Source organism: Ornithorhynchus anatinus, chromosome 4, assembly GCF_004115215.2.
Source record: "Ornithorhynchus anatinus isolate Pmale09 chromosome 4, mOrnAna1.pri.v4, whole genome shotgun sequence".
Taxonomy (NCBI): Eukaryota; Metazoa; Chordata; class Mammalia; order Monotremata; family Ornithorhynchidae; genus Ornithorhynchus; species Ornithorhynchus anatinus.
This window is the reverse complement of record NC_041731.1, coordinates 264,606-291,723: the sequence shown is the minus strand read 5'-3', so window position 1 is coordinate 291,723 and position 27,118 is coordinate 264,606. Positions and strand designations below refer to the sequence as shown.

Genomic DNA, 27,118 nt, shown 5'->3' with positions numbered 1-27,118 from the left:
CAGGACAGGTTAATTTGGAGTTGGATCTTGGTCAAACATGAGCGAGTCCATATTGCCCAGGCAGTCACTAGCTGTGGTAGGGGAAAAACTAAATAATAGAAGGAACAGGACATTGGAGAATAAGCATACCTATTTTGGTTTACAATATCAGACCTTTGTTACCTCTCTTGCTAATTTTGGAAATTAACAAAAACATAAATGAATTCTTATAAGACGAATATTAAGGAATAAAATTAACCAAAATAATGGTATATTAAATTAAAGGTCAAAATGATATTTTCAAGTCTTTCTAAAAGAAAAAACCTTAATTATGTATCAAAAACATAGTTCTTCCCAAACCTTCATTTTGATGCCTATTGTACTCTACACATTTAGAGTGTGCTTCAGAGCTGAAGCCCCTTTTTGGTGCATTTTAATCCTCAAAATGAAGCAGCTCTCCACTGCAACATGCTGCCTCAATAAGGAAAATATTATTGCAGTAAATTCCCTCCATCCTAGAACAAATCGCACCAGTCATCAGGCTATGCCTGATTTTTAAATTTTACTTTAAAAGAGTTTAAAAATAACCTCAGCAATAACCAGCAGGAGGTGGAACTTTTTCAGACCTACCTGCAGTCCAACATAATAATAATGGTGGTATTTGTTAAGCGCTTAATATGTGCAATGCATTGTTCTAAGCGCTGGGGGGATACAAGGTGATCAGGTTGTCCCACGTGGGGCTCACAGTTTTAATCCCCATTTTTTACAGATGAGGTAACTGAGGCACAGAGAAGTGAAGTGACTTGCCCAAAGTCACACAGCTGGCAAGCGGCGGAGCCAGGATTCAAACTCATGACCTCTGACTCCCAAGCCCGGGCTCTTGCCACTGAGCCACGCTGCTTCTCTAGATGAGCCAGGTCAGAATCCCAGAGGCCCCCACAGTCTCAGGGACCACAGCGGCTGAGCCCATCGGCCACCCACATTCTGATACCACTGACACACAAGGCAGGACAAGGCAGGACGTGGTCTGTCAGCCAGGCTGCTCTCTCTCTCCACTTAGGGGAATCAGGGTGAGGGATGGGGCGGGGGGGGTCATCATTTTGGGACCCCAGCTCTGGCTTTCTCTTGGGTACTTGCTCTGTTAAGTCCCATCGTTGGTCATGATCTCACCATCTCTCTTCATATCTCCCTCTAGCTGATTTTTCTTTATCTCTGTTATCAATCAGTAAGTGGTATTTTGATGATAATGGCATTTATTAAGCGCTTACTATGTGCAAAGCACTGTTCTAAGCGCTGGGAGGATACAAGGTGATCAGGTTGTCCCATGTGGGGCTCACAGTCTTCATCCCCATTTTACAGATGAGGTAACTGAGGCACAGAGAAGTGAAGTGACTGGCCCAAAGTCACATAGCTGACAAGCAGCGGAGCCGGGTTTAGAACCCATGACCTCTGACTCCCAAGCCCGGGCTCTTTCCACTGAGCCACGCTATTTTATGATGATGGTGATGGTGATGGAATTTGTTAAGCTCTTACTATGTGCCAAGCACTGTTCTAAGCGCTGGGGTAGATACAAGGTCATCAGGTGGTCCCACGTGGGGCTCACAGTCTTAATCCCCATTTTATAAATGATGTAACTGAGGCACAGAGAAGTTAAGTGACTTCTCCAAAGTCACACAGCTGACAAGTGGAGGAGCCGGGATTAGAACCCATGAGCTCTGACTCTCAAGCCCGTGCTCTTTCCACTAAACTGTGCTGTATTTACTGAGCCCTTACTATGTGTGGTACATTGGACTAAGTGCTTCAGAGAGTACAATGTAACAAAGTTGGTAGACACATTCCCTGCCCATATCGAGTTTACAGTCTAGAGGGGGGGATAGACATTAATATAAATAAATAATTACAGGTGTACATATTTGTTGCTCTCCCTCAGAAAGAAAGGTAGATATAAGAAGTGTGGCAGAGGCTCCCTCCAACTGTAGCTGTCACACCCGACCATGACCTCCTTTCCCCACCAAGCTGGAACTCGTGGGAGACAGCAGGCGGGTTTGGAAGCCGGCGAAACCCTGGTGCCAGTAGTTGAGGGTGAGCAGGGAGGCCCGAGACAGAGCAGAACTTGTCCTTGCTTGCTCTGTGACCTTTGGCAAGTCACTTCTCTGTTCCTAAGTTCCCTCAACGGTAAAATGGGGCTTCAGGGCCTGTTCTCCCTCCTACTTAGACTTTGAGCTCCCTGCGGGTCAGGGACTGTACCCGACCAAATTTACTTTTACTTAACCCCAAAGCTTAGAACAGTGCCTGACACACAGTAAGCGCTTGACAGAACTATTGAAAAAGAAAAAGTACAAACTCATCCAGTAAGAGCTTTGTTTCCCTAATGTTTTATTCTAGGCATAGATAAATGAGACTTTGGCATAGCCTTTCTTTCACTCCAGATGATCAGGCACAGTGTCTGTTTTTCTTGAATTTGTAGGATCTCCATGTTGAACCACCCATTCATTCCCCCACATGATCAGATTGGGTGCACCCCAGGGCTCTGGGGATTGGGTAAAGGAACTGTGTGTCCAAGCCGTGGAGAGAGCTCCAATGATTTTGAAAAGTTGTAATAATGATTTATTCAGTGTCTGCTCTTGTCATGGCTTTTTATAAATGGGGGATTTCCTTTGTGTTTATTTAGGGCACCTGGATCCAGCAGAAAAAGATGCAGATGCCCACCCCAAATTGTGGTGTGCACTAAGTGAAGGCAAGGTCATTGTGTTTGATGCCTCTTCCTGGACAATTCACCAACATTGCTTTAAAGTGGGCACCTCCAAACTGGTGAGTCAAAGGAAACAGGAAACTCTTCCCAGTCGATTACATCTCGAGTGGCAGTTACGGTGGCAGTCATACTTTGGCCTGCTAGGTTTTCAAATTCAGTCCTGACACTTTTTAAACACCGTAAAGAAAAAGTTCCATAGAGTAATTGTAATCATTGATTCCTGATATTGGTAGATGAGTAAGTTTACATCATTTCCAAGTGCTAAAAAAAAAAATGAGGGAATTTTTAATATGTTTCCCTAGATTTGCATTATTCAGAAACTGAACCGTTTTCATTATTTTATTTTATATCCTTTTGTGACTAAAAATGAACCGTTCACATTCCAACTAAGTTGCGCTGTAGTAGCGATGGGTCAGCCTTTTTCTCTTGGGTTGAGGGTGAACTCTTATGCCTCCTCCCACCTCCAGAGTTAGAGGATCTGCTTCTTGAGAATTGAATGGATCAGGTTGACCTTGAGACCTAAGTCCTTCCATTAAGTCCCAAAGAGGTGAACCGGTTGACCGTGTGTGTGTGTCTGCCCACTACACCAGTCAGTATCAGTGGAGTGACTGAGCCCAGTAATCTAAGTGGGCTAGAAAAGACTTTTTTTTAAGCGTAACAACTATCAGCACAACGTTTTTGTTTGGTATTTGTTAAGCGCTTGCTATGTGCCAGGCACTGTACTAAGTGCTGTGGTAGATACAACTAGAAAGGGATGAGGCTTGTTTTTAGTTTTCATTTGGTAAAACCGAAAACCTGGAAATTTGGGGATTTAGAGCCCAAAAGGAAAAGGTTTGGTACTGCAGTCTAGTCATTCTCTGGAAGCCCTTGGACTTCCCTTCCTAAGGGAAGAGAGGGCAGTAGGCCAGAAGGTGAGGTGGTTATCTTCGATTCCACGAGGCTATTTCCTGAACCTGATCCTGTTCAGTAGTGTGGTTAGTATCGAGGGTGTGGAAAACTTTTTTCTGGACTGATGTCGTTCCCTTAACATTGAGGGGGATCATTTTCATTTCTTCAAAGGTTGCTGAGCTGTTCCTCAGGTCAGTCTGGCTCTTCAACAACTGGAACCCAGCTTAGTAAGCAGGAATGGTTCTGACCTTGAATTTCAGGGAATTTCCCAACCTTTTTCAAGTCGCCAGGGTGCAGGGTTAAAGTTTCAATGTGGGCCACTGCTGCTGTCACCATCAGGGAACTTGGAGGGAACTCCGGATAGCACTGTGGAATGGAGTCAACCTTGACTTTCTCTCCACCAATCAAACTCGTTGCCAGGCATTGTCATTGTCATTCTTTTTAAGAATGAAATCTTTTGCATTTGGATATGATGAAGCTTTTCATTGTCTTAGAGTACATATTAGCAAGTAATGCTTCCACTCAGTGGAACAGCGGTAAAAATGAAATCAGCCTGCATGAGCTGACTGAACTCACGGGGCTGGAAAAGCAAAACGAAGAAGTGTAGACCCTTTTGCTGCTTCCCTCCTGACAGCTTAAAGGTAAAAACAGCATCTCAGTTTGTTAATGCAGGTATATATTACTCTGCTTATTGGTAGAATTGCATGCTGATGGCAGAGCAGAGTCAAGTATGGATTGGTTCTCAAGACTCAATCATCTACATAATCAACATTCACAGTATGTCTTGTAATAAGCAACTAACTGATCATCGCTCTGGTGTCATGGATTTAATTGTAGAAGATGAAACCACGATATCCAGGTAAACGGGGACTAAAATTGTGTATTCCCTTGACAGTGGGTGAGAGCCAATGGGCAGGAGGTAAGGCCGGCAAAAACATGCCAAAGTGAAGACTGTACGCCCGGTGTGGGCAGGGATTGCCCATCTTTATTGCTGAATTGTACTTTCCAAGCGCTTAGTACAGTCCTCCGCACACAGCAAGCACTCGATAAAAAACGATTGAATGAATGAATGAATTGATGGATGAATGAATGAAGATGAATAGCGTTAGTGGCCGAACCAAAGAAACTGAGTGTTGTGGCAGCTGAGGGCCACAGGGGGGCAGTATTGGAGCAACTCTTCCCCAGCGATCTCAGCAAGTTCCCCTTTCCTTATGTCAAACAACCCATGGTATTTATTGAGCACCTACTGTATTCAAAGCACTCGTCAAAGCGCTTAGTATGTAACTAAAGAGGAGCTCCTGAAGTCTGTCAATCAGTCCATGTGCAGGATACTGTATTGAGCGTTTGGGAGAGTGCAATAGAATAAGTAGACACGATCTCTGGATCAAGGAGCTATCACCCAGTCCTGTCCTGAGGGTAGCTCTAACTGGGTTGGACTGCCTTGACCTGCCCAGTAAATGTGGAATGGAAAGGCAGCCCCGCTGGAGTTTTGGAATCATCATCACTGAGGTCACTGTAGCTGAGGGGAACCCCAGTTTTGAGTGTTCATTTAATGAAGATGACTCAATAATAATAATGTTGGTATTTGTTAAGCGCTTACTATGTGCCGAGCACTGTTCTAAGCGCTGGGGTAGACATAGGGGAATCAGGTTGTCCCACGTGGGGCTCACAGTCTTAATCCCCATTTTACAGATGAGGGAACTGAGGCACGGAGAAGTGAAGTGACTTGCCCACAGTCACACAGCCGACAAGTGGCAGAGCTGGGATTCGAACTCATGAGCCCTGACTCCAAAGCCCGTGCTCTTTCCACTGAGCCACGCTGCTTCTCCTAGTAGGATGACATCGGGGTGGTTATTTTATGGGCTTTGGCCCTGAAAATCCTTGGACCTGACTTTCTGAGAAGAACCCAAAGGGCACCTCGGGAATATTTCAGTGCAGTTGACCCCAGGGGTGCAGAGCCAGGAGGGTTTTCTGGAACAAGAACACAGTCTCACGTTCTTAAAAGGGCATATGGAAATGATTCTCTTTCATGTTTGCAGAGCTGGTCTCCCAGCAAGGGCATAACCAGCCAGAGGCCCCAGAGACTTCCAGATTGAAGGGGTGTGATGGGGCGGGGAGCCCAGCTGCTCAAGCACAATCAGGGCTGATACCACGATATTCACTGTGCACTTCTGCTTTGAACCATTGAATGGCCAGTTTGGTATCCCATGATTTAACTGAATTTCTGCCTTCCAGTTATTTTTGTTTTCTTTAATGATGGTTAAGCCACTGCCACTACCACAATAGATTTATAATGATTTTAGAATCCCTCATTCTTCTAGTTTGTCTTTTGGCAGTTTAATACCTTTGGGTCACCATTCAGGTTATTTGGGAAAGAGGAACGTTACAGAGTAAAGGCAGGTCATGCATTGATGTTTGCTCTATGCAGATGCTTAACTTTGATTTTTTTCCCCCAAATGAATCTCCCTTTTTATATTTTGTAAAAGGGAAATTTCCTGTGACTTTATATGAGGCAGTTTGCTCCTAGAATGGGGTCTTGCAAAATAAATGTATTCTGTAAGCCTTAAGCGGTCATGTGGTCTAGAGAAATTTTTGTTTGGCAATAATTGTCTGCTTTTCTAGTGAATTGTATGTTCACTCCAAAGCTGAATTTCAAACCAAAGCACTTTCCAAGCCCAAGGGCATGGACATTTGTGAGTCCTCTGGTGCCTAGACCCTGGTCCAGTCCTGTTGGGGAATGTGATTATTTTTTATTTGTTCACTATTGTATCTTGACTTTTCCATTTCTGGAACCTAAAAAATGCTTAATAAAATACCAAATGTTTGCTGTAACCATTGGATTAAGTGACTATTTGATCATAAAGATTCAGCTTCTTAGTGCTACTACTTTGGAAAAGGCTGGTGTCTGTAGTCCTTTGCTGCATAGAGACCAAGCCTGGTCTCTATCTTCTGTCTATTTAAAAGGGTAATTTTGGGGAGTTTTTTGTGCCTGTTGAGCAAAATAGAAGGACAGGAACATTTATGATTAATCTGAGAGAGAAAGGGGAAACATGGTGAGTTTAAGAAACAGGTGTAGCCAGCATTTTAAAAATTAAAACCATCCTCCGATTTTTAAAATGCATACCAGACAAAGCCTCTTGGAAAAATGACATTATAGTTTCACATTGAAGATATAAATCTATTTGAATTTTCTTCTGGCACCTGCCAATTATTAAGAATTTGTGTTAAAGTCTTTCTCTGTGATTCTGCCACAAGGCAGCTAGGAATATGATATACTGTGGTCTTGTAGAAGGAAAGGCTGTCTTGTGCCTGGCAAACTCTGTAGGTTATAATAAATGGAAAGAGCTGAACTAGTGGTAATGAGGTTTATTTTTTATTAGACTGTGAGCTCTTTGTGGACAGCGAATATGTCTGTCAACTCCGTTGGCTTGTACTCACCCAGGTGCTTAGTACAGTGCTCTACACCTAGTAAGTGCTCAATAAATACCATTGATATGAATCATAGTTAAATCATAAAAGTTACCTAGAAATGATTAAAATTGTAACCCCTGATAACCTCCACATTATATAATTTTTGAAGTGAAGAAACCATCTCGTAGCTCTATTGTAGATGTCTTTGCATATAGTTCATTTTTGCTAATGAAAATGTAATCAGTTACAATTAGCTTGAATTCACGGACAATACCACTGACAGTAAAGTCCCCCAATGGGTGTATGTGCAACTTAAAAAGGCCAATGTGGGATCCATGTTGTGTGCAGATAACTGCATGCACCCACAAACACAATGTCTCAGGATGTGCTGTTGCACAAGTTGGCTCTAACTCTGAGAAAGCTGCAGTTGTCCTCTTCTGGCTAGACACATGATTTCTTTCAGCATCCCAACTCTGTTCTGTCCCTAAAGAGTCAGAGCCTAAACTGAAAAATGTTTGAATGAACAGTATTAGGGTTAAGAGGGCAGTGCATTTATCAAAAGTCTTGAAATCTTGGGGCCTTCAGACGTATTTTGGAAAAATGGATCTTGCTCGTGTTCAGTAGTAGAGGACGTCTATTTGTGCATCTGTGCTCAGCTTTGTCAGCTAGTGGTTTAACGAGCAGGTGGGCTGTAAATCACATTGTCTGGGCTGTCAATTTGGGAAGGGTTTTTGCCTTACCTTGGTGAAGGGCGATCCTTGTCTGAGCGCTCAGCGTCTCCACCCTCTTCCCCAGAAACAGTGTCGCCTATTCGTGCAGCTCGGACGGGACCGTCATCGCATGGAACACAAGCACGTTAAAAGTAAACAGTAGATTCCAACTGACATGTGAAAACCTCACTTCAATCAAATATCATAACAACCGCCTTTGGTGCTGTAAGTCTCGTGGGTCATGATTTTGGAAGTAACTTCCAGGATATTAAATTTTTGAAAACATCTCATTTCCATTTGGGTTCTCCACTTGGTTTGTGGTGTCACTTGATGTTCCCTGTCCTCTCCCCCACCACCTCTGTCCATCTGGAAAGCCTTTTCTGCTGGCCAGAGCCCAGTCGGTTCTCAGTAGACACAAGGTAGGGTGACGACGGACTCCACAGTGCATCTGCGGCTCAGTGTAGAGCACAGCTCTGAGAGCTCTGGTCAGGACTCTGAAGCCTTGTGTCAAGGGCACAAATTTTAGCAAGACCCACAGGCTAGAAGGGCAGCTAATCTCTGACTCAGAAAATTTGTCAAGAGTTCCTCATCCACTCCTGGGCCATGTGGGAGATCAAGTACAGTAGTTAGAAAGCCCTGAGCTAGGGCCAAGAGAATCAGAGCAGACCCAGGCCCTGCCTCACTTGAGGCTCACAACCTTTGAAGGAAGGGGATCAGGGATCGCCTCCCCATTTAGTAGATTAGGAAAGTGAAGCCCAGAAAGGCTAACTGAACTGCCCCAGCTCACACAGCAGTCCCGGTGTCAGCAATGAGACTAGAACTCAAGTCTCTTGGCTCCCAGCCCCATGCCCTTTCCTTGAGGCGACTCTGCCGTGTGGAAAGGCAGAAAATTAGAATCTCAGATTTAAAGGTGCCTTCCTGCCTCCCCGACCTGTTTAGTGAAAGTGGGGGATTCGTGCACAGTTAGGCTGGAGATCCCTCTGTTGACACGATGCACCTCGGGCTATTTCTTTAAGTTCTTAAGTCCCTTTTCATTTGTAGGTACAGGGAAGAGCATAGTGGTCATGACGACCAGTGGGTTTTTTCGACAAGAGGTGACGATTGAAGAGAACCTGAAGGACGTAGGTTCCTCTTTCCTGTGCTTCCATCTGGTCCCTGAGGTACGTCCATGCCAGGGCCCATGTGGGCTGGCCAGCCGAGTGCTGCTTCACGGGGGATTGGCAAACCCAGCCTCATTGTCAATCTCTCCCATTTCAGCGAGATGAGGTATGGACCGTTGGTGTGGGGTCCAGTGGGGTGTGCGTGTGGAATATGAAAGACCTGTCCAGGCCCCCTTACAGGATCACCCTGCAGGACTGCTCTGAGATCAGCTGTGTGATCCGCGTCAAGAACCAGGTGAGGCCCATGCAGATCGAGCCAGATGGCCGTGTGGCCTCCGGTCTCCTAGCCACTCCCATGCCAAGCCACCTCTTGGGTCCTGGGGGCCCCACCCTTTCTGCGAGGGGACCCCCGGCCTCCTGCTTCTGAGCTGGAGTGGGAGAAAATAAGCAGATACTGCCCCAAGATCCCCCCACCCATTGTCCTCTACAGCGGCGCAGGCCAGGGCAGTGGCTGCCGGGGCAGCCTGCTCACTGGGGCAGCCCGGAGTGGTGGGGAGGAGGAGAGAAAGGAGGCGAGGGATCTCAGAAGTCTCACCACCTCAGGGCGTCCATTCCCAGGGAGAGGAGAGAAATTTAAGGGCCAAACTCCTTGTCCATTCAGCCCTCACTTCCTCTCACTCCACCTTCCTTGCCCAGGGGTGACTCACATTACTGAGCACACAGTTAATCGCACTTGCATCCGTTGACTAGTGAGTGCTGGGCAGTCATCCCTTAGTTCAACCCTGAATCCCAGCTGTTTCCACACTTTTGTACCTGTATTTCCCCAACCCTAGCTATAATAATAATAATAGTTTTATATTGAGGTAGATACAAGAAGATCGGCTCCCCATGGAGCTCACAGTCTAAGTAGGAGGGAAAACAGCTGTTGATTTCCCATTTTGCAGATGAGGGAACTGAGGAACAGAGATGTTAAGTGACTTGCCCAAGGTCACACAGCAGGCAAGTGGTGGAGCCAGGATTAGAACCCCCATCCCCTGACTTATAGGCCCATGCTCTATCCACTAGGCCATGCGGCTTTTCTGTGAGCAAACCTCGAGATTCAGATTGAGTCCTGATGGGGCCTCTAGTTCACATATGTCCAGAGCCCCTAATGTGCTTTTCCTTTCTTTAAAGGAAAATTGCTTAGATTACATGTTGGACCTAAATTCATTTTTCCCCCTTCTTTTCAGATATGGATTGGCAGTAAAGGACTCTCTCAGGGAAAGTCCAAGGGAAAAATCTATGTGATTGATGCTGAGAAGAAAACAGTAGAGAAGGAGTTGGTGGCCCATGCTGATACGGTGAAAGCATTGTGCTCAGCTGAAGACAGATATGTTCTAAGTGGATCAGGAAAAGAAGAAGGAAAGATTGCTATTTGGAAAGTTGAATAGTTTTCACTCTGGGCATAACAGAATGTAACCAGGAAGAGAGTGACCTGAGGGTATCTTGAACTCCAGAGTTCTGCCTCCTGTATTTTCAGTATTTTGTTTTCCGATGACAGGTCCTTAGGACAACGAACTGTTTGACATCTCTGCCTTGGGTGGGCCGGAATGAGTGGGTGGACAGGTCGTGGGTTTTCTCTCTTAGAATACGCCTCCACCCTTGGCATATGCACGAGATCCCTGTTGCCGCCATGTCTCTGCTCACACACCTCTTGTATAAACAAAGTACTGGAGTTCTAATGTAATATTTTTCACCAAGCCAGTGTGCCCCAGGGGAAGAAAAGTCACTGGTTTAGAGCAGTCTGTCTGTAGGTCCAGAGGGACGGTCACTGATGGGTTCTACCAGCTGGACCCAGGGGACCGTGACTCATTGCCAAGGTGAAGGACTTCTGGGAATTCTGTCAGTCAGTCAATCATATTTATTGAGCACTTATTTTGTGGAGTGGATTCATTCATTCAGTCATATTTATTGATTGCTTACTGTTTGCAAAGCACTCTACTAAGAGCTTGGGAGAGTACAATTCAAGAACAAACAGACACAGTCCCTGCCTATAATGAGCTCGCAGTCTAGGGAGGGGGAGACAGACGTAAATATAAATAAATTACAGATATGTACATAAATTCTGGGAGAGGGGATGCATAAAGGGAGCAAGTCAGGGCGATGCAGAAGGGAATGGGAGAAGAGGAAAGGAGGTAGAGCCCCGGCTGGGCGTGGCCATGGCACCTGCCCCACCGCCCCTCTCTGGTTTCTAAGAGAGAGTAGTGGAGTTTTAGCCCAAAGAAGGGTATGAAAGGGTCTGCCTTTTCCCTGGGGCATCACCACCAACAGCCCCCCAGTAGCGGCAGCACACAGGTGATGGTGCTTGGGAAACCCAGGCTGCCTCTATCTCTGCCTGCCCTCCTCGTCCCGAACCTGGGGCGTGGCCTCTTGAGCCAGGCTGACCTGACCTGGCAGGCCAGCCCACCGGTCAGCGGGGAGCTGGGAAAACCACCCGAGAGCGCTTCTCCTCAGAGTCCTCTCATTGCCTTCCACCAGGGAGCACCAGGAGCCGGGCTACTACTTCCCCCTCCCCTCCCCATCCCCTTCCTGGACGGTCCTGGGGAACCGTAAATAGCTGCCGCCCCATTCCTAGTCTGGGTCTGCGTGCCCGGTGTGTGGCGCCTACTGAACCAGTGGCTGGCCCCCATCTGGGTTGTGGAACAGTCTCTGACTTTTCACTTCATGCCACTGGGTCAACAATCTATTCTTTTTCAGAGCACTACTGCCCAAAGACTGCCCACATTATAAAACATGCAGTCTGCTATCACCACCTAGACATGGAGATCAAAGGCAGGTTTTCCCAGTTTTAAACCTATTTTCGAAATGGGAGGCCAGTCATCCGGTTAAATGTCTAGTAGGAAGAAAACCATTGCAATGACATTTTACCTCCATCCAAACTGGCTGCCAGATATTAATAAGGGAAATATAGATCTATAAGTACACAGAGTGTGTAGATAGAAACACATGTGTATGTGGTGCTATATTCTTTAAACAATGAAATCTGAAAGAATACAAGTTAACTTCTGTTTTGAAAAGATAAATATTTCTGATAATAGTCTACTCTTATATTGCTTTCTCTTCAGAACATTGCAGCCAGGAAGTTTGATTCGGGAAACCTGGTAGAAATAAAACAGATGTTGTCATCCGTCTGCTTGTAAGAGGTTGACTTTGAAGTTGTGTTTCGGATCTCTCTTCTATCTCTCGGCTTGATTGAGCAACTCTTTGCCACTGTGCCAGGAGCAGACCCTGGTTTATTTCTTAGGACTGCATGTTGACACATTGCATGTCTCAAACTTGAAATATCTCCAGCAAACTTTTTCAGTTAGCCAAAATAAGTCAAACATTTTAAATCAGGTTGTGGGTAAATGCTACTGAAAGAGAAAGCCATCTTACAGTGGGAGGCAATGGTTTGTTTTCCTGACTAGTTATAGGCAATGTTTTTTCCTCAAAAAAGTGCCTAAAGTACTTACATTCTCAGATTCCATCCCAGTTGTACTTCTATGGAGAGATCCTCTGCTAAGAGAGAGAGAGCTCCCCCACCTCCCCCCACTGAGGGACCCTCTGCTGAAAGAGTATGACCCTCTGGTGACAGTTGTGGGAGGAGACTGGGACTAACCTGGGACTTGATATTTGGAAGTAAAGGATTGGTGACTAATTTTGTAAACAAAAAATGTAAATATACAGAGTATTTAATACCTGTCCACAATAAAAGAATTGTTCATGGCAGAAAGCTGATGACTTTGGTCCCCAAAACACTAACTTGGTAGTTAGATCTCTGACCACCATAATCATTCTTAAGTTTCTCATTCATTTTATCACTGATGAAATAAATTCAATTTAGTTGGGTTTTCATCTCTCTTTTTATAATCTCTCAACCCCTCTTGTGCCACCTTTGCCTCGCCAGTGCAATATGATCCCAGCTCCCTCCTGCCATCATAAATCCCTTTTGTTCTCTCAACCCTCATATTCAGTTTGTCACCAAATCTTGTCTGATCCATCTTTGCCATCATCTCTAGAACCCTGCCCCTTCCTCTCCAGACAGACCACCTCCTCGCAAATTCAAGCATCTGTCATATCCCAACTCCACTGCTGCATCGACTTCCTCGTTGATCTCTTTGTCTTCTGGCTCTCCCTTCTCCAGTCCATACTTCACTCTGCTGTCTGGATCATTTTTCTAAAGCATGGTTTGGCTCACATCTCTCCACTTCTCAGAAATCTCCAGTGGTTGGTTACCCTTTCCTGCCTACATCGGACAGAAACACCTGACAGTCAAATGAAAGGCCCTCGAATAGACATTAGTCCACTGTACTTGTCCTCACTCCTCTCCCACTACATCCCAGCTCACACACTTTACTCCTCTCAAGCCAGCCTACTCACTGGGCCTTGTTCTCTGTCTTTCATAGCTAACCTCTTGCTCATGCCCTCCCTCCTCCCTAAGTACAAGACAAATTGGAGATAAAAACCCAGAACTTCCAGGAGAAATGGCATTTGTTTGGAAAAGAACCTCAAGAATTCATTTGAAAAATAGAATCAAATGGTAACTAAAGTTCCCTGAACAGTTTGGGTAACAGCAACTCAGAGGCCCAATTGAAGTCTTAGCACTAACATGACCTTCACCCCCCCCCCAAAAATCTCTCCCAAGCCACTATTGTGCTTGCTGAACCCATCATTTACCTGCACACAGACTCCTAATTTTCATTTCTTCAAATTAAGTGACTTTTTATTCTACTAAGCTCTCCTTTGCACTTTATAAAGAGATAATATTTTGAGGCAACCCATCACAGGCTGCAGAGAAGTGAGTCAGTTTTTTGAAGAGTTTTTAACATCACCGACAGCCACTCTAAACTAGAAATGATTACCTGGCAGTAAAAAAGAATGATGAGACCTTCACCATTCCAACCCCAAGTTTGCATTTTAAATGGGTATTTAATTCCCTGTTGCTGCCGTAAAAAGCCAGTGTCTCAGGGTGAAACTTTCATGACCCACTTGCAAAAAATGTGTGCTGGCTTTCCTTTCTCCACAGCACTTCCAATAGAACCCATGCACTTTTTATTAAACCTGAAACTTTATGACATTTGTTCATTTCCATTCTATTTATTGCTATTGTTTTTGTCTGTCTCCCCCGATTAGACTGTAAACCCATCAATGGGCAGGGATTGTCTCTATCTGTTGCCGAATTGTACATTCCAAGTGCTTAGTACAGTGCTCTGTGCATAGTAAGCGCTCAATAAATACTATTGAATGAATGAATGAACGAATGAATGACAGCAGCTGGAGTAGACACCACCTGCCCTAGCATGGGAGGGTGCATCCGGGTACTTTTCAGGGCCCAGCCACTCTTCTTGTTTTCAGGAGGTGGTCTTTCTGGCAAAGGTAGAGTAGGGTGTGAGGTACTGGGACCACTAATGAACCATTTCCTTCACCCCCATCCACAAAAACACAGTCTGGAAATTCACTCCCACCGCTCCCCTCCGTCCCTCTCTTCCCCTAACTCTGCATCGCCTGAGGAACCTCTGCCTCATAGGGGGCAAAACTGCTATTCATTGTCCATCTGATCCACTTACTCCTCCCGGCCACCACAGAGACTTCAGTCTCTCCAGGGACACTGTCTCTCCAGCAGGGACTGGCTCTCTCCCAGTCTCCCCCCAAGGAAAGGCGGAGGAGTCCGTCTGCTCCTCACTTTCCAACAGTGCTCTCCATGTAGCTCACCTCCTCCAACTTCTGTTTTCTACCTCCAGATCCCACCTGGTCCTGATCCCACCCTTTTCTTCTACTAGTTGCTGTTATCTCCCTGGTCTCACCTCTGCATTTCTTAGTGATTAAGGCCCTTCACCCCTTCCTCCTTTCCCTTCTCTAATCCTTGGGGACCTCAGTCTCCAAACTGTTGAGCCCTCTGACCAGTTCCAGTTCCATCCAGTTCCTTTCACTTCTCAGATCTGCCATCTTCTTGCTTTGCCTCACGCTGTCAAGGATGCGGTTGAGTAAATAATTTCTAACGAGGCTGCATTCCTAAACTCACCAGCTCCAACCTACTGCTCTTTGACTGTCACCCACACCACCCCCTTCCAAGAATTTGGTAGCCAGGACTTCCAAGCTCTGGCCCCACTTCATTTCCCCAAGTTTAATCACACTCCTTCTGGTCTCCCTGCTCACCCTCCCTTTTTTCTTTTTTAAATAGCATTGTTTAATCGATCATATTTGAGCACTTAGTATGTTCAGAGCACTGTACTATGCATTTGGGAGAGTACAATACAAGCATTTAGTATGTGTCAGGGACTGTACTAATCACTGGGGTAGATTCAAACTATAAGTCTGGGCATAGTCCATGTTCCACATGGGGCTCACAGTCTTAATTTCCATTTTACAGATGAGAACACTGAGGCACAGAGAAGTTAAGTAACTTGCACAAGGTCACACGGCAGACAAGTAGCAGAACCGGGATTAGAAGCCAAATGCCATGATTCCCAAGCGTAGTTACAAGCATAACTAGGACATGCTGCTCCGCCCTTCTCCAGTGTGAAAGTCCATTGCCTCAGCTGTGTCCTCTCCATTAGTTTCAACTCCCTTGCCCCTTGTCCCGTCTCCCTCCTGCACCTGCAGTCCTGAATCACCTTTGAAGCCCACTTCCTCTGCTCCTGAGCTGGCAGAAATCCAAACTCCAGGCTAACTCTTGCCATTTCAGATTGTCTCCACCCTGCTGTAACTTGGCTCTCTCTTCCAAGCAAGAACTTTTCTATTCTGGTCCCCACTCGCCACTCCCTGTGGCACTGAGGCCTCGCTGGGTCTCCAAGGTTTCCTGATTCCAGGGCAAGGCTAGAGCAGTCTCCAGCAGTGGGGATTCTGACCTGTGGGGCTCTGGGAGTGGCAGGGACATCCCCATCGTGCTAGTGATCACAGGCTACGGGGATTTGTTTTTTATGGTACTCTTACTCTTACTATGTGCCAGGCACCCTAATAAGCACTGGGGTAGGACACAGCCCTTGTCCCAAATAAGGTTCACAGTTTTAATTCCCATTTTTTCCAATTGAATTTTTGTTCCTTCATCCGTGCCCATTCTACAGGCTGTAGGTGGGGCGGCGGTTGGGGGAGTGGAGACGCACAGTAGGCGCCCAGTAAGAGAAGCAGCGTGGCTCAGTGGAAAGAGCCCGGGCTTGGGAGTCAGAGATCATAGGTTCGAATCCCAGCTCTGCCACTTGTCAGCTGTGTGACTGTGGGCAAGTCACAACTTCTCTGTGCCTTTTCTCTCATTTGTAAAATGGGGATTAAGTCTGTGAGCCTCACATGGGACAACCTGATTGCCCTGTATCTATCCCAGCGCTTAGAATAGTGCTCTGCACATAGTAATCGCTTAACAAATACCAACATTGTTATTATTATTAATAAATGCCACTGATGGATTGGGGTGGGGAGGCTTTACTAATCGTACCTCCACAGCTTCCCCGCCCCTCAGCCCCGGGCCACCAGGGGTCGCTGTCGGGCGGTACGGGGCCGTCAGGGACGGCAAAGACCGCGAGGGGGCGCTGCAGGCGCAAAGATGCCCCAAAGGGGGGCAAGCGGGGCCTGGCCGGGGCCAAGAGGCCTTGGGAGAGTGCAGCACAACCATAAAAGACACACTCCCTGCCCACAACGAGCTTACTGTCTGGGCGGGGGGGGGGGGGGGGGTGGAGGGTGGTGACACAGTCATTAATAGAAATAAATAACTAACAGATATGCCCGTAAGTGCTAGGACCTGGCGGGGGGGCGGGGTGGGGAGAACAAGGGGAGCGTCAGGGCTACGCAGAAGGGAGAGGGGGAAGAGGAAAGAGGGGGCACTAGTCTGGGAAGGCCTCCTGGAGGAGGTGGGCCTTCATTTAGGCTTTGAAGAGGGGGAGAGTAATTGTCGGATTTGAGGAGGGAGGGCGTTCCAGGCCAGAGGCAGGATGTGGGCGTGGGGTTAGCGGCAAGATAGGCGAGATCGGTGAGATGGAGGCACAGTGAGAAGGTTAGCATTAGAGGAACAAAGTGTGTGGGCTGGGTTGTACTAGGAGAGTAGCGAGATTTGGGCCCCTGCCAGAGAGAAAGGAAAAGCCTTCCTCCTCTTCTCCTCCTCACCTCCTCATCCTCCCCACCCCCCTTTCCTTCCTCTTCTCCTCCTCCTCATCTACCTCCTCCTCATCATCATCCACGTCGTCCTCGACCATGTTGTCCTCCTCCTTCTCCACCACACACACCCCTCCCCCCGCCCAACCTCCGTTTGGGGCATCTGTACACCTGCAGCGACCCCATTTCAGAGCTGGGCCTTAGACTGCAGAGAACTACAGAAACCCACAGATCAATCAATCAAACAGCAGCCTGTGCCTCATTCTTGACTGTCCCTCCGTCAACCCCTGGCCCACATCCTACTTCTGGCCTGAAACGCCCTCCTTTCTCAAATCTGCCAAACTAGCACATTTCCCCCCTTCAAAGCCCTACTGAAAGCTCACCTCCTCCAAGAGGCCTTCCCATACTAAGTCCCCCTTTTCCTCTGCTCCTCCTCCCCTCCCCATCACCTCCTCCCCACCCCACAGCACTTGTGTATATATGTACATACTTATTATTCTATTTATTTTATTAATGTTGTGCATATATATCTATAATTCTATTTATTTATATCGATGTTATTGATGCCTGCTTACTTGTTTTGATGTCTATCTCCCCCCTTCTAGCCCATTGTTGGACTGGGATTGTCTCTGTTGCTGAATTGTACTTTCCAAGCACTTAGTACAGGGCTCTGCACACAGTAAGTGCTCAATAAATACGACTGAATGAATGAAAGCACAGTACAATAGAGTTGATAGATATGTTCCCTGCCCACAAGGAGCTTACAGTCTAGAAGGGAGAGAGACATTAAAATTAATTCCAGATATGTACACCTGACAGTTTAAATTTTATCAGTAAAGTACACGGTCCAGACATTAGAGGCAAGAGATGGGGCGGGGATGGAGGGGCAGGGGGTTTGAGAAGAGAGTTAAACATCTGAAAAGGCTGACATGGGCAGTGGGCATGGGAGTTGATAATGATGAGGAAGTAATAATGTTGGTATTTGTTAAGCACTTACTATGTGCAGAGCACTGTTCTAAGCGCTGGGGTAGACACAGGGGAATCAGGTTGTCCCACGTGGGGCTCACAGTCTTAATCCCCATTTTACAGATGAGGGAACTGAGGCACGGAGAAGTTAAGTGACTTGCCCACAGTCACACAGCCGACAAGTGGCAGAGCTGGGATTCGAACTCATGAGCCCTGACTCCAAAGCCCGTGCTCTTTCCACTGCGCCACGCTGTTTCCCCTAAGGTTTCCTGGCAGAGTAGAGGGCAGAGTTAAAGCAAATGAGGATGAATCCTCTGGACATCACTATCCATGTGGATGTTCAGGACAACACCCCAGCTCTCTGCTTCCTCTTACTCCTCATCATCTTATTCTTCCCCGCCTCATCCACTCACTAACATGGACACGCACTTGATTTCATTATCCTTAGTCACCATGCAATCTCTAACCTCACCAACTCTGAAATCTCACTCTGACCAGAACATACTCACCTGCAGTCAATCATCCAACAGTCAATCAAATTCATGGAGCACTTACTCTGGGTAGCACACTGTTCTGAGTGCTTGGGTGTCACCCGTCGCTGGGCACAGGTTCTTTCGGAATCGGCGCGGCTAGAGAGAGAGAGGCTGGGGATGGAAAACCTGAGTTTTTTATAGAATTTATTCTGTGGTGCGAATTGAATTAATTATTTAGACGCGACAATCGGCCTTCCCTTTTGGGGGGAAATATGGTGTTAAAGCTTCCCCTTTGGGAGGAATATGGTATTACAGCTTCCCTAATAAGAGGAATACACTGATATGTTACTCGCTTGTGGGTGGACACCCGAGCCCACTCATGATTTACTCACAACGTGGTGAGGTGGCTGGCTCCCACCATGTGCTCACCCCACCCAGGAGGAATCCACCTTTGTGTTAAATACACTTATGCGTTAAAAACTAATGAGTTACATACACATGTGAGTTACATACACTTATGCGTTAAACCCAGTTATGCATTACCCACTTATGGTTACTCGCACTTGGTGGGCGGCTAGCTCCCACCCTGTTCACGTCCCACTCGTGAGGCACCAATTTAGACATCAAATCCACTTATGTGCTACTCACACTTGGTGAGGCGGCTAGCTCCCACCCTGATCACGTCCCCCTGGGGAGGCACCCACTTAGACATCAAATCCATTTTAAACGTTACATACCCATGGTGAAGCATCTGGCTTCCAACCCCACGAGCTCTCAGCAGGACAGGACCCTCACCCATCCCACGGCGCCTCACTCGGTGCAGGCAGAGCGGCCTTCTCATGCTCCGGACAGAGGTGACCGCAGCGGTTTCTGCAAGTCCCATTCCTCTGCACAGAAGGTTAGAGGCGGCAGGTATATATCACCTGTGCTCTTAGGCCATTCCAGCTTCCGGCCTCAGTTTATCCAATCTCTGCCCTCCCCCCCCTCCATTCCTAATTTGCTTTGCACCGGGGCGAGGGGCACCTTCTATATTCCCAGCTTGGGCTGTCAATCTGGCAGTTTCGATTGTGGGGGCTGTGTCCCACCCTCACTTCCGAGTCCCGCCTGCTGGCTCAGGAGGTCACGAGGTAGCATTTGACCTTGAGATGGTCAATACCCCAGGGTCACTACTCTGGGTAGCACACTGTTCTGAGTGCTTGGGAGAGTACAATACAACAGAGTTAATAGATACATTCTCTGCCCACAGGAGATTACAGTCCAGAGGGGAGACAGACATTAATAAAAATAAATAATGGATATGTAATTAAGAGAGCGCTGTGGCCTTGAGGGTGAGGTGAATATCAAGTATCTAAAGAATAAAGATCCAAGTGCCTAAAGAATAGAGATCCAAGTTCCTAGTGGCACAGAGGGAGAGGGAGTAGCAGAAAAAAAGGCTTAAATGGGGAAGGCTTCTTGGAGGAGATGCGATTTTAATAAGGCTTGGAAGGTAGGGAGACTGGTGGTCTGTCAAATATGAAGGGACAAGGAGTTCCAGTTGAAAGGGAGGACATGGGCAGTGGGTTGGTGGTGAGATAGACAAGATGGAGGTACAGTGAGCAGACTGACACTGGAGGAGTGAAGCGTGCAGTGAGGTAAGGTAAGGGAGGGGGAGCTGATTGAGTGCTTTAAAGCGGATGGTGTGGGAGACGAAAAGGAAAAGGGGAGGAGGAGGTGGCTGAGTACAAGACTGGGTTTCCTTGAGTGCTGTTTTCCTGCAACCTGATTCCTGTGTCTGTGGGCCTCTCCTTCCTCCCCCTTCTCCCCCTCCCCCACACAAACACCCTCTCACCCCGCAGCCCTTTCCCATTCCGTCCTCTTGGCACCATACCAGTAGGGAGTCCCCAGCCCCCTCATCACCCTGCAGTGGTCAGTGCCTGAACCTGTTTTCAGTTTGACTTGCTCTTGAAGTGGGAAGAGGATGGTGGGTGGGGGGCTAAGAGGAGCAAGGGAAGAGGGAGGAGGAGGAGGAAGAAGAGGAGGGGGGGGAAAGGAGGAGGAGGAGAACGAAGGGGTGGAGGAGGTGGCTGGGCCCAAGACTATATCTACTTGAACGCTGTTTTCTTGCAACCTGATTCCATCTCAATTACCGGTCTCCGAGAGCCAGGCTCATGTGCCTTCAAGCGCCTGTCCGGCCGTGCCAAACAAGCTGCGGTTTTGTCTGCGTGGGTGTGGGCGTTTCGCTTGGGGGGAGGGTTTTGTTTCTTTAAGGGAAGAAATAATAGTCTGGGAGCTTGGCCCTGCTCCACCGGCTCCTCCTTCTGCTCTGATCTGCCGTCACCCTGCGTGGAGCACAGGCTTCAAGAGGCTGCAGCCTGGGCATGGCACCCAGCCCGTCCTGCCCCTCACGGGGAGCAGCCCGGCCCCCAGGCCTCAGAGGGCGAGGAGATGAAGTCCGTCAGCCGGTCTACCGCATTGCTAATTGCAGGGCACAAGTGGAGTCACTGCGGTCAGCTGATGGGCCCCTCGGGGGAATGGTCAGGTGGGGTGGCCAGTGGGACCCACAGAGGTTAATGGTCAGTCGGGGTGGCTGTTGGGGCTCATGGCAGGGATGGTCAGACAGAGCAGCCGGTAGGGTCCATAGGGGGATGGTCAGATGGGCGGCCTGTGAGGCTCAGGGTGGGTGTGGTCATATGGGGAGGCCGGTGAGGCCCATGGTGGGGGTGGTCAGGTGGGACAGCAGGTGGGGCATCCAGGAAGATTGGTTAGTCTGACCACTGGCAGTGGGCTCTTGGGCCAGAGAGCTGGAGCTCATGAAGCTGCCCAAGAAGCACCCCAAAATCCTCTAGGAACTGCCACCAGGAAGACTGATTCACTCACTTGTGGTTTTCGGTGACTGTCCCCCTGCCACCCCTGCAAGGTGTCCACTTTCAGCTGTGCCCTCCCCAAGGCTCTTTTCCAGACCCTGGGGAGCACAAAGCGAGCCAGCCTTGTGAAGGGTCTGGCTAAGAGCAGGAGGAAGTCAGACTCCTTCTGACCTCCTCCTCTCAGAATCCAACAGCCTCTTCTCTGTCCTAATCCTCCCTGACCTCTCAGTGGCCTAGGGCACTGAGGCCCTCTCCCTTCTCCTGGAAATGCTATCTAACCTCGGTTTCACCAGCAGTGTCCAACCCTGGATCTCCTCTTACCTTTTTGGTGGCTCCTTCCTCTTTCTCTGTCTCCCACACCCTAACTCTGGGGGTCCTTCGAGACTCAGGTCTGGATCTCCTTCTCTCCTCACTTAATAATTCCTCCCTTGGGGAGCCGAGCCTCTCCCATACCTTCAGCTACCAGCTCTAGGAGGGACTCTGAAATCTACCTGTCCAGCCTCTATAGCTCTCCTGCTCTGCAGTCAGTCCTTCATTACACATGTCCTCTTGTTTGCCAAATGTTCAGCCCAGTGCATCACAGTCAGTAGATGCTCAGTAAACACCATTAGAATTTCTCCTCCTGGATATCTTCCTCTGGAGGTTCCACTAGCACTTTAAACTCAACATGACTACAACTGGGCTCATCTTCCCTCCTAACCTCCATGTCCTACCTCTAGTTAATGGTGGCCTTTAGTATGTGCCAAGCACTCTGATACGAGAGCATCAGATCAGATCAGACACTTTCCTTGTCCTACGTGGGGCTCATAGTAGGAGGGAGGGAGAGCAGGAACCTGATCCCCACTGTACAGTTGGAGGAAACTGAGACCCAGAGAGGTGAAGTGATTTGTTCAAGGACACACAGTGAACCAGGGTCAGAGCTGGGATTAGAACCCAGGTGTCCTGACTCCAAACAAAAACATACCATCCTTCCTCTCTCCGATTTCCAAAATCTCGGTATCATTCTAGACTCCTTGCTGTTATTCAACTCTCACATACATTCTGTTGCTAAATTTGACCAGTTATTTTCCCAGAGTTTTTCCCTTCCTCTCTCTCCTAAAAGCAGCCATCTTGGTGCCTGTTGACAACTCACAGTTAGGCTACCGCATCAGCCTCTTCGTTGGTCTCCCGGGCTCCAGCCTCCCTCCACTTCAGGCCAGACTCCACTCTTCAGCCAAAACCCTCTCATTCTCCTGCTCTATCTGTCTGTCAAGTTTCTTTCTGTCTCGCTCCCTCTCATGTCACCACCCAACCTTCTGACCAAAGTTTCTTATGCACTCCTCCAACTGTTTTTCTGAGTTCACTGGCTTAGGAAGATTAGACTGTAAGCCCGTCAGTGGGCAGGGACTGTCTCTATCTGTTGCCGATTTGTACATTCCAAGCGCTTAGCTCAGTGCTCTGCACATAGTAAGCGCTCAATAAATACTATTGAATGAATGAATGAAGATGTTCTGAAGCCAGTCGCTCTCACACCTGGGAAAAACCAAGCAGAATGTGGGGCCTGGGGCCTATCCAAGTCCAGGGGTTGGTAAATAGGGGTCAGACGCACCCTTTGCAGCCCTGTCTCCTCTGGGCACTCACCACACCACTGCCAGGTACCCCATCCTTCCAAGGGGCACATTCCCTGCCTTCCTGGGAGGGCCAGCTTGGGGACCTCTGACCACAAGGCTATCACCAGCACCAAGGCGACTCCCAGCTCTGCCGGGTTCCCGCTCCATTAGTCTCCAAAAGTTCCAGTGAAGAGTTCAGTAGCCCAGTGCCCAGGGTAGCACAGGCCTTCAGTAAAATATCCACTAACGTGTGAGCTTCCTGAGGGCAGGCATGCTCCCACACCGGAGGTGCACGAGACAGTGCCCTTCTGGCAGAATGTGCCAGGTACAGCACTCTGCTCATGGTGGCTCCTGGTACAATGCTTCACACACAGTAGGTGCCAGATGTGGTGTTCTGCTCAGAGCAGACCCCCAGTATAGTGCTTTGCACACGGTAGGTGCCAAGTACAGTGCTCTACCCCTAGTAGGTACTCAGAAAATACTGCTGATGACGGTGAAGGGAGGCATTTTGTGGCAGCAGCAGCAGCAGTAGGCTACCGGGTGGGTGACCAAGCTCAGAACAAACCACATGTGATATAGCTTGAACTTCCGACTCAGAGGCTGGGAGGCTGCACTCTCCAGCACTCAGAGAGCGGGGAAGGCCAGGCTGCAGCTGGCTCCATCAAGCAATGCCAGCACTCAGCAGGGACCACAAACCCTGCATCCAGATGTGGAGCCCCCTCCTGCCGCCCCCGTCATCAGTCATCCCAGCTATGCTCTGCAGGCTTGTACACCAGAGCCCGGAAGTTCGCAGGAAGTGAGAGTGGAACACAAAAACAGGGTTTGGAGGCTCCTGGCCTGTACGCCTAACCCCCGCCCCATCTGGGTCCCCCCGGCCTGGTTCGGGAAGCAGGGTGGAGGGGGGGAGCATTGCCCCGCACAGGCCCAACCCACTAGCTCAAATGGGCCCCAGGTGGAACCGCTAGCTTGGGGGTGACTGCTGGCTTAAGCTCAGCCATGATTCAAGGTGGCCCAGAGGGGTAGGCCAGAGAAAACCCTTGGGCCCCTGGGAGGCAAAGTACTAATAGTAATAACAACAGAAATTATTAAGCACTTATTGTGTTCAAGACACTGTGCTAAACACTAGGAAAGAAATACATGGATGAGGTACAAAAACCGTCCTGACTCCCGAGGGGCTCACAATCTAAGAGGAATGAAGGGTGATGGGAAAGATAATTGTCCCTGAAGCTGAGATTAAAATTGCCCCCAGTTCCAATCCTCTCCCTACAGGACAATCTTGCCAGTCAGCCAGGGTCCCAAAAATAGCAGAGGAATTAAGGCAGCCCAGCAGGATAGGCCAGTGAAGAAATCCAAGGATGCCAGGAGTAGTGGAGACCTGAACATTCGATATGGAGTTTGTACTTCTACCACAGGGTAAGACTAAAAGGGACCTAGAGGGATATTAGGCCATTTGGGAGGAAATTGTCTACTCATTTCCACCAGGGTAATTACAGTATTTATAACAGATCAAGGGGTGTGTGTGTGTGTGTGTGTGTGTGTGCCTGAGGGCATGTGCAGATGAACATGTGTGTATCTGTATGAGCATGCATGGGTGTGCATATGTGTGTCAATGTGGACATATGTAGGTGTGCATGTGTCTTGGTGTTGGCATACACGGGTGGATGCGGGTGTGTGTCTGTTGGGGGCATGTGTGGATATGCATGTGTTTCTGTGGGCAAGTGCCGGTGCGCATATGCACAGACAATATAAATAAATGAATTATGGATATATATATAAGTGCTGTGGGGCTGAGGGTGGGGTGAATAAAGAGTACAAATCCAACTCCAAGGGCTACACAGAAGGGAATGTGATAAGAGGAAATGAGGGCTTAGTCAGGGAAGTCAGGGAAGGGCTTTTGGAGATGTCTTTTTAATGAGGCTTTGAAGGCGGGTAGAGTGATGAAGGGGGAGGGAATTCCAATCCAGAGGGAGGCTGTGGGCAAGGAGTGGCAATGAAGTAGACGAGATTGAGTTCATTGAGCAGGTTGGCAATAGAGGAGCGAAGTTTGCCAGCTGGGTTGTAGTAGGAAATCAGGGAGGTAAGGTAGGAAGGGAGCAAAATGTTTGAGTGCTTTAAAGCCAATGGTAAGGAGTTTCTGTAGGTTCTCAAGGAGTGAGGAAACATATACTGAAAAGTTTTGTAGGAAAATTATCTGGGCAGAAGAGTGAAGTAGGGACTGAGGTGGGGAGAGACTGGAGGTAGGGAGGTTAGTGAGGAAGTTGATGCAGTAGTCTAGGCAGGATAGGATAAATTCTTGGATTAAATGATAGCAGCTCAGATGGAGAGAAAAGGGTGGATTTTACCAGTCTCATGAAAGTAGAACCTACAAGATTTATCTCCTACAGTATTTAAGGACAAATTTAATATGTGGGTTGAATGAGAGAGATGAGTCAAGGCTAATGTGAAGGTTATGGGCTTGTGAGTTAGGGAGGATGATGGTGCTGTCTACATTGATGGGAAAGTCGGGGGAAGGCAGGGTTTGGGTGGAAATATGAGGAGTTCTGTTTAGGACATGTTAAATTTGAGGGGTCAACATGACATCCAAGTAGAGATGACCTGAAGGCAGAAGGAAATGCAAGACTGCAGAGAAGGAGAGAGGTAAGGGCTGAAGATGTAGATTTGGGAATCATCTTCTAGAGGGGGTAGTTGAAGCCATGGGAGTAACTTCATGCTGCTTAGAGAAGCAGCGTGGCTTAGTGGAAAGAGCACGGGCTTTGGAGTCAGGGCTCATGAGTTTGAATCCCAGCTCTGCCACTTGTCGGCTGTGTGACTGTGGGCAAGTCACTTAACTTCTCTGTGCCTCAGTTCCCTCATCTGTAAAATGGGGATTAAGACTGTGAGCCCCACGTGGGACAACCTGATTCCCCTATGTATACCCCAGCGCTTAGAACAGTGCTCGGCACATAGGAAGCGCTTAACAAATACCAACATTATTATTATTAACTGAGTTCTCCAAGGGAGTGGGTGTCAGTGAAGAATAGAAGGTGACACTGGCCTGGGAGTCAGAAGGACCTGAGTTCTATTCTTAGCTCTGCCACTTGACTGCTGTGTGGACCTTAGACTTCACTTCTCTGTGCCTCAGTTTCCTCACCTGTAAAATGGAGATTACGACTGTGAGTCCTATGCTGAACCGGGACTGTGTCCAACCCAGTGAACTTGTACCTACCTATCCCAGCACTTAGTACTGTGTCTGTCACATCGTAAGCGCTTAACGAATACCATGAAACAAAACCCTGAGCTTTGATGGACTCCCACAGTTAAGGAGTGGGAGGCAGAGGAGGAGCCTGTGAGAGAAATTGAGAATGAAAGCCAAGGATATAGGAGGAGAACCAGGAGAGAACAGTGCCAGCGAAGGCAAGGTTGGACATGTTTCCTGGATTATGGATGGGTCCATGGTGTCAAAAACAGCTGAAAGTCCAAGGAAGGTTGTGATGGATTAGAGGCCGTTGGATTTGACAAAAAGGAAGTCATCGGTGACCTTAGAGTGGGCAGTTTCTGTGAAGGGGGGGTGTGCCCTACTGAGAGCTCTCGCCCTACTGAGAGCTCACCTCCTCCAAGAGGCCTTCCCAGACTGAGGTACCCCCTTTTCCCCTCCACTCTCTGCTCCTCCCCCTTCCCCCTTCACCTCCCCTCAGCTGAGCCCCCTTTCCTTCTGCTCCCCCTCCCCACCCCTCCCCACCCTATCCTCTGATCCTCCCACTACCCCCTTCCCCTCCCTTCAGTACTGTGCTCATTTGTATCTATTATTACCCTATTTATTTTGTTAATGGGGTATACATCCCCTTGATTCTATTTATCGTGATAATGTTGTCTTGTTTTTGTTTCGTTCTGTTTTGCTCTACCACCTGTCTCCCCGGATTAGACTGTGAGCCTGTCATTAGGCAGGGCTTGTCTCTATCTGTGGCCGAATTGTACATTCCAAGCGCTTCATAGAGTGCTCTGCACATAGTAAGTGCTCAATAAATACTACTGAATGAATGAATGAGACCAGAATAGAGGGCCTCAGGGAGATAATTGGAGGAGGGGCAGTGAAGGCAGCAGGTGTAGCATGTTCACAGGGCTTCTCCTGGCCCCGTGGTTTCTGGGGGCCCTGACCTCTACTGATCTAGTGTGGCCAGCTACCTCCCTCTCCCCCAACACCTTCTCTCTCCCTGTCACCATCACTTCCTGAAGGCAGAGCACAGACCGACCCAGAGGCAGAGCCGGGAGGCCCGTGGACGCTAATTAGGTTTTAGTCTGTAATGAGCGGTTTCCCCGCCCGCGCCACC

At 48.2% G+C, this 27,118-nt stretch overlaps 1 protein-coding gene across 2 annotated transcripts in view; it reads left to right on the top strand.

The window, feature by feature from the left end:
• Window positions 1-10,778, top strand: part of DENND3 (DENN domain containing 3) — a 42,238-nt gene extending 31,460 nt beyond the window's left edge. For both annotated transcript variants that reach the window (XM_029063213.2, XM_029063215.2), the window contains 6 exons: window positions 2,651-2,790; window positions 4,318-4,478; window positions 7,826-7,965; window positions 8,782-8,900; window positions 8,998-9,135; window positions 10,070-10,778. In XM_029063213.2, coding sequence (XP_028919046.1) covers window positions 2,651-2,790; window positions 4,318-4,478; window positions 7,826-7,965; window positions 8,782-8,900; window positions 8,998-9,135; window positions 10,070-10,270 — 899 coding nt within the window. In that variant the 3' untranslated portion in view covers window positions 10,271-10,778. The remainder of the gene's footprint in view (window positions 1-2,650; window positions 2,791-4,317; window positions 4,479-7,825; window positions 7,966-8,781; window positions 8,901-8,997; window positions 9,136-10,069) is intronic.
• Window positions 10,779-27,118: the final 16,340 nt, after the last annotated feature.